This window comes from Lycorma delicatula, chromosome 4, assembly GCF_047948215.1.
Source record: "Lycorma delicatula isolate Av1 chromosome 4, ASM4794821v1, whole genome shotgun sequence".
NCBI lineage: Eukaryota > Metazoa > Arthropoda > Insecta > Hemiptera > Fulgoridae > Lycorma > Lycorma delicatula.
The window spans coordinates 122198977-122206875 of record NC_134458.1 but is presented as its reverse complement, the minus strand read 5'-3'; the positions used below and the strand labels follow the sequence as shown (position 1 = coordinate 122206875).

General features: G+C 27.6%; 2 protein-coding genes across 2 annotated transcripts in view; one reads left to right on the top strand and one right to left on the bottom strand.

Moving 5' to 3' along the window:
* Positions 1-203: 203 nt before the first annotated feature.
* BCL7-like (chromatin remodeling complex subunit BCL7B-like protein) lies at positions 204-7295 on the top strand. The gene is made up of 4 exons (XM_075364104.1): positions 204-505; positions 3011-3086; positions 5750-5861; positions 6920-7295. The coding sequence occupies exons 1-4, from the start codon at positions 414-416 to the stop codon at positions 7036-7038; spliced, it is 399 nt and encodes a 132-aa protein (XP_075220219.1). The 5' UTR covers positions 204-413; the 3' UTR covers positions 7039-7295.
* Positions 1309-7899, bottom strand: part of LOC142323833 (endoplasmic reticulum membrane-associated RNA degradation protein-like) — a 41205-nt gene continuing 34614 nt past the window's right edge. Inside the window, exon 11 of the transcript XR_012756171.1 lies at positions 1309-2583. The gene's annotated coding sequence lies outside the window, so the exon portion shown is untranslated. The remainder of the gene's footprint in view (positions 2584-7899) is intronic.

The following is a 7899-nucleotide window of genomic DNA, read 5'->3' as shown; positions in this document are numbered from 1 at the left end:
CAACCTACTATACTGGGAAACAAAAATGTTAATATTATTCGTATTATTGTTGTTCAAAAACAAACTAATCTGCAATTATAATTAAAAGATAAACAGTACAATTAACAGTAATTTTAAAATAAGTCATGCAATAACGCTGAAAATATGATCTTTATAAATGAATAAATAAAACTACACAGCTACCGTTAGATAATAAAATCATATTACATCGCCATATTGAAACGTTTTTGTTGACATCTTTGCGTTGGGGTTAGAATATCTTCTAGTTTTCCTGTAAATCTACGCGGAACTATCTTAAACATTTAAGATGCCCAGTTATACTGAAAATTTAGGGAGTGCTATTTTATAAGTGTAAACATTTTATTTACTGGGACAGTAAAAGTTTTTGTAAAGTGGTATTCGTTTTGATTATAATGATGTCGAGATCAGTGAGAGCCGAGACAAGAAGCAGAGCTAAAGATGATATTAAACGGGTTATGCAAGTTGTCGATAAAGTGAGGCATTGGTAAGTATGTATACAGACTATCTCTATGTGTACGTTCTGTAGAAATTAATATGGTGATAGCAAAGTTAAATGTCCCAATGGCGAATTAGTAATCCTTCAGCACGTAACGATGCACCGGTAATTGAAATTGCATTTTATACAACGGCCTCTGCCGTATTTCTCATAATTATTCACGAGTAGTCAAATTTTACGTATTATGATTGTGGGTTCCGATGTATATTTTTCAAGATATTCTTGCAGGCGGTTAAAAAAAATTCCATAGTCTTCACGCATGTCTTTGTAAAAATATCCATGACTTCATGTAAATTCTGTTGTTTTATGCTCCAGTTGTACAAAAGTATTTGTACTGCATTAATAACTTTGGAATGTGAGACCTTTTATTATGCAAATCGGTCGTTAATTAGTTTCTAACAACCAAATGTACATTTAACTGATTTACTTAGTTAAATCGTTTTTAAAATAATTTATTGTTTCAGAAGAATTGTATGTTAAGTTTATTGCTCAAGAGTTTTATAAATGAATTTTGCATCTTTGATTAAAACCTGTGGGGGGTGGGTTATGATTATCTTGAGTTGAATAAAAGATCATATAGCCTACTTTGTTATTTTTCAGTTTAGGTTGTTTGTGCATTAACCATTATAGGCTTATATATATAACTTATTCTGTAGTAATTAAATTTCTGTCTCATTTAAGTTGTATATTACTATATATATAGTGACAGACGTTTTTACAATGCAAAGGACACAAATAATTAAAAAAAAAAAATATTGTAAATAAAACAAACATTTTATTCATTGCAGCAGTAATACAGAATACACCATAATATGATAAATGCATAATAAAAACATTTGTAGCATTTTATATTGGGTACTTATAGAGGACCCCTACCGAAATCCAATTGTTTTTTTTGCATTTTACTTGTTCTAGTAAATTTGCATCATTTATCTAGTAGTTTATTACACAAAAATGTAATAAATAGCTTATTACACAAAATACCGAGTGGTATGGGGCTCAGCAGAGTGGCAAAATAAAAAACATAGGGGTACGGCAAGACACCATTTGGAGACTTATCTAGCGGAATTTTTATGGAGGCAACATACTAATGTAACTGGCGCTGATATTTTTGAGGCATTATTAAATGAAATCCGTATTATTTAATGACTACCCAAGTAGGTAAAATATATATATATATATATAATTTATATATTTAACGTTAATTAGACAAGGTTAGCAAGCATAGGTTATGTTGATATACTGTGTATGCGATTTGCCATTACATGAAATCAACATAATGTAATCAAACAACCTGTGCTCGCTAACCTTGTCTAATTAAATGTTAAAGATTATATACAATAAGTTATACATATAAGTTTTGTTGTGTCAAGTTGTTTACAAAGGTTATGTATAATTATTATCTTGTACTTCTAAATTCATATCATAAATAATAAATAGATAAATGATGCAAATTTATTAGAACAAGTAAAACACACAAAACAATTGGATTTCAGTAGGGGTCTCATATAACTGATAAGTACTTTATATTGTAATTATGCTTACATGCTTATTAATTCTTTAAACAAGTATGTTTCAATTAAATGAATATTTCTTGTCAGTGTATCATTTTCTAACAATATATACTACATACAATATAAACTACGTTAAGGCTAACAGAAGGCTTTATGTTGAAAACACTTCACTGATGTCTCCATAAGTTGTTTCTTTTCTAAAGTATAACTAGTTTTAGGCTATCCCAATTGATTGTGGAGCAACTGCAATGTTTATATTAAAAGTTTTATATTCAGTTCAAATATTTATAGGTCAGCAGTGTATAATTATGAAATCTCTTCATTGACTGTAGGAGTATATTCTTATTATTCTAACATTGATACTGAAACATAAAATTTCATTCTTTTTTTTTGTGTACGAAGCCATTGCTCTCTATAATTTGATTATTACCAGCCACAAAATTAAAATTTACCTTCTATAACAGAATTTAATGCATGCATGGGAAAACTTCACTCATGGTGTGTTATCAAATGAATCACATCACATGCAATGGACTGGCTCAGCATCTGAAACTATCAAAAAGGAGGATATAATTTACAAAAGAAAAACTGCCCTCCCTAAAGGAGATGATTGGTCGTCTTACTATATAGTTACAGAATAGTATTAACTTGTAGTCTGCAGAACATTTGTTTCTTTCACATGACTGAATTTTATAAAATTCTGTTATAGTTATTTTTTGTTAATACAATTTTAAACAAAATATTTCAGTTCGTAGTAGCTGTACATTTTTTCCTTTTTTGGGAATAATTAGCCTTCATCAAATATTGCATACGGTTGCAGTCTCATTCACCTGGGTGTCATGATGTAAAAATAATTACACTTAAGGGCCCTGACAACATGTCTTCAGATTTAAGATATAACATATCTCAGCTTATTGCTTTTAAGGAGTAATTTTATTGATGAAGAATTAATAATCAGTTTTATTTTTGTATTCCACAGGGAAAAGAAATGGGTTACCATAGGTGAGACTACAATGAAGATTTACAAGTGGGTTCCTATAATTAGTAATGAACAGGTATTATGTTTTCTACTAAATGGAATAGCGTACTTTTTTTTATGAAAGTGGGGATGATACCACTAAAATTTATAAAAGCTAACTTTTGTGATTAAATTTCAAAGTTAGCAAGTATATACTTGATTTTAAAACTACTATTAGTTATTTCTATACTATTTGGGTATTAGGAAGGGAAATGATCTTCAAAGCACGTTTCTTATATATATATATATATATAATTTACAGTTGTTAACTCTATATCTAAGTTAATTATTAATAAATAATTTTCTTGGTTAATGTACAGTTAAGTTAAAAAAACCAGTTTATTAGCCCCCTATATTTTTTTTTCACCTACAATTTGTTAGCTATTTTAACAGAAAGGCTTAAAACATTATGTAAAATTTAAAAATATTACCTTGAGAAATTAGATACTTCCATTAAAGTATTATGATTTATTGAAATTACACGCACATGTAACAATTAATTTTTGTTTTTTTTATTATTTATAACTTTTTTCTTTCTACTTCTTGTAGTGTATATGCCTATTAAAAATATACATCATCCAGAAAAAAACAATATAACTGAGAACGGCTTCACGATTATTAAATTCTTAACAAAATTCCATCTTTCTGTCAAACTCATGAAGTAATATTAGTTGATAACACTTAAATTTCAAATCTTGCAAAACCTTTACTATACTTGTTACAGGTATTTCCAGCCTAACAGAAGGCTTTATGTTGAAAACACTTTACTGATGTCTCCATGAGTTGTTTCTTTAACAAATTATAACTAGTTTTAGGCTATCCCAATTCATTGTGAAGCAACTGCAATGTTTATATTCAAGTTTTATATTCAGCTCAAATATTTACAGGTCAGTAGTGTATAATTATGAAATCTCATACATATCTCTTCATTGACTGTAGGAGTATATTCTTATTATTTTAACATTGATATTGCGAAGCCATTACTCTCAATTCAGATATTATATCATTTGATTGTTTCTTAAAATTACCAGCTACAAAATTAAAATTTACCTTCTATAACAGATTTTAAGTCTGCTTGCATGGGAAAACTTCACCCATGGTGTGTATAACAATTTTATTAATGCTGTAAAAATGTTAAAATTTTTTATATTATTAAATTTCAGATTTAATTAAAAGAAATACTAGTAGTCCTCATGACTGCTTTAGTCATCAGTTGTACTATGATTAAAAATAATATTATTTTCAAAAAGAATAACAAAACAAGTAATTTCTCCTAATAAAATCTTAAATACAAAACAAAAGCACAGTACTCTCAAGCATAGGCCTCTCCAATTTCATATCATACTTCACTTCCTTCCTGAGTGGTGCTATCCAAAAGCTCTTAAACATTTAAGTTTAAGCCATTTAAGTTTTGGTGCTCGTTTTTGCCCATCTTCGGATCCATTCTTTGCAAACAAACGATCAGTCCATGGCCATTTCTGATTTTGCAGTATCCTCAACTTAAAGTCTACATTCATATCTATTGTTGTATAGTTTGTGTAACTAAAAGGGCTCATAACCCATTCTTGCCTTGACTCCTTCTTCTAACCTGGTAATTAAAATCTCCCTAACATTCCGTTGATGATTGCGATTGTATTCTGTACAATCATCACTTTCCCCGGAAGCTTATGAAAATCTTTGTTTTCATAGTTTGTTGAGCTCCTGGTTGGTGCGTATGTCTGTGCCTAAAAGAAATAATTTTTTTTTAAATTTAAATTGTAGTAAGTTTTTCAGTTCTTTCTGAAATACCTGTAGATTATTCTGATTATAACGTATCCAGCTCCCTGTTCACTAAATTCTCACAGCAAATGTGTGACCATTTTTTTCTGTTACTGTGCAATAATCTCTTATTACTATATAATAATCTATAATATTATCATTTTATTAGTAAGCAATTACAATGTTTCTTCCCCTAACTCTGATTGTATCCCTACTTCTTAATGCTTAATAATATAACACTTATATAAAGTAAAGAGATTTGTAGACAGAAGAAGTCAGACAAGAGGATTATGGTGGTCACTAAAAATGACTGATTTTGAAAAACAATGGAAACATTGCTGGGATAAACTTTTAAATCAAAAAGAGCTTACTTTGAAGGGTACAAGTCATTTTGTTTTTATGAGCCAAGATCTGATACTTTTGATCACACCTCATATACAATAATCATTATCTCCCAAATCCAAATCAGATTAACAACCTTGTTGCTTTAAAAGTGACTTGATTTAGTAATACTTATTCAGTGTTGCTTTTTATTTTATGTCAATCAATATTTCATCATTATATTTTTGTTCATTGTAACTGAAGTTATGTAGAGGTATTACATTGTATTATAGCATTAATTAAAAAATGAGTTCCTGTATTTTATATGATTTTTGAAAAAAATGAATACTGTCGCTCCTAAATACAGGTGTAAAAAATTAATGCAATTATATAATTTATTATTAAACAAAAAAGAAGCAGTGTGGGAAAATTAGGGTAAAAGCAATTGCTAGAAAGTACTTAATCTAGAAGGTATTTCCCTCCAACTAGTTTTTAATATAATTTAATTTAGTCTATGTAATTATGGTTTAGTATATTCATCAAATGTACCTGTAGAAGATAATTTCAGTAACTTTTACAATAAAAAAAATATTTATTTTTCTTTCTTTTTTTATTTTATAGAAGAAAAAATCAAAAGAACTTCATCATTCTAATAAAGAAAATACATTAGCAAAACGATCTGCATTGGATTCTTCCAATTCAAATTTTGGACTAGCAGAAGACTCTAATACATGTGAGTAACTTTTTTCCATTTTATTTTCATTGAAAGCATGAAGAAATATGCTTAGTTTTTTTTTTTAAGAATTGACAATTCCTCACATTAAAAAATTTATTGGATTATTTCTCAAGTAACATCTTTCTGGAAGTATTAATTATATAAGTATTTATATTAATATTGTTCGTTACACAGGTAGTACAAAAATAATCTTATTCTTATTTTCATGCACCCTGAAGAAACATATTGCATTTTCTTAACTTTAAATTTTCAAACTTTTTTATAATTTTTGTAGGTTCTCATTACCCTTTTAGCCAACTGTATTTTTTCTGAGACATAAAATAGCTCTGGCATTATCAATGTACTATTTAAACAAATTGAAGTTTTATTTTAGGGATAATTTTTTTGTAAATATATACTTGACTAAAAAGAATATGAAATTGTTTGATAAGCATTATCATAGTTTTGTTTTTTGAGGCAGTCCTCACCCATGTGATCAACAGAGTGAAAATATTGAGTACTTTTCCAACGTATTTGGTTGGTTCATTGAAGAATCGAACCACAAAAAATCACTTCACTCCTTACTCTCCCTGGCAATTCTGGCTTGGGATTGGCTTTAAGACACTTTTTCATTTTCAGAAGTATCTTTCATGTCTAGCTATTTGGTGATCTAAGAGAGAGAATTATCAATTTTTAATAAGTTTTACTTATAATTTGAATCTGTATATCTCTTTTGATGTAGTATTTATTTAATATTTAATGATCTTGTAATAGAAAGTAATTCAATCTGTTTGCAGGAAAAATTTTTAAAATTACTTGTGTTATTGGTTTTTTGTCTGAAAAAATTCATGAAAGCTTGAATACTGGAAGGGGAGTAATTCTAAAGGTCAGTGAAAAAGTATGAATGCCAATGCTTTTTTTTTTAAGTTTCATTCAGCCAAAAAATATATCGCTTTTAAGTACTGAATCTCTTGTAGTTGACAGTTAATTCTTGTTACCTCCTTAGGTTACCTGAAAAAGATAAAAATTTCTATTCATTGATACTTTTTAAATTTTTGTGATAAAATTTTTTCCAGGTTTTTCAATGGTTAGCGATTCGCAAGGCCCTACTGATTTTTCTGCTCAACTTGGATTTTCAGAAGACTCCAACTCTCAGGGTAGTGAACCTGTTTCAAAACGGCTAAAGACTGACTAAAATTATTACTTATATTTTATTTAAGTTTTTTCTTAGAATAATAGACATTTTAAGTATTCCATAAAAATTTTATGTATTTATTAAATATGTGTTAGAAAAATTTGAAATTTGGTTAAGACTATTTTTGTTATATTTTTAAAACCGTGATAACTTTTTTTGTACAGATCATATTTTTAAAGATATTTGGTTTATTTGTATATTTTTTTATTATTCTATTGTACATTTCATTATTTTAAATTAAAATGTATTCAGATGCATGTTTTTTTTTTTTTTTAATGAATAATTTTGAATGTCAGCTTATTATAAATTCCACAATCCTAGTCATCTGAAATATATTAGTCTAATTAGAATATAGCTATTTTTTTTTTTTTTTTTAATTAAAATTATTCCTTACTCAAAGAGATTCTTCTTTCACAAAGAGATTAAGCATACATTTGTTTGTAATAATAAATATTTGAATTTGAATGAAATAATACTGTATATGAATGTTATTGGCGTGCATATTTTCATAAAAGTTGTCTGATAAGTGTGTGTTATCAGCCAATAAAAATTACTGTCCTGATGCAAGAATGTTTTTTTAAATGTCACAAGATCTATTCTGTAAGAATAGATTTGATTAATGTCGAATAAGCTTTGTAAGTATATAAAATGTTTTACTATGGAGCAGTGTTTTTATTATAGAGAATTTTATTATAGCTGTAAATAGTGGTGTTTGTATTTATCGTTATCATATTGGTTTTTGATAGTTAATGGTGAAAAAAAGACATATTTCTCATGACAAAGAAGGTAAATAAATAATTAAATATAAATTGTTTTTGCTATAATTTTTTAAAAAATGGAAATAAAAAGAAAACTGTAAAC

Bases quoted from the DNA above. Each gene is read 5' to 3' on its own strand.
- BCL7-like (XM_075364104.1), top strand. From the start codon at position 414: ATGATGTCGAGATCAGTGAGAGCCGAGACAAGAAGCAGAGCTAAAGAT. The intron at 506-3,010 runs GTAAGTATGTAT...TGTATTCCACAG, and splicing joins GTCGATAAAGTGAGGCATTG to GGAAAAGAAATGGGTTACCA. The intron at 5,862-6,919 runs GTGAGTAACTTT...AATTTTTTCCAG, and splicing joins AGCAGAAGACTCTAATACAT to GTTTTTCAATGGTTAGCGAT.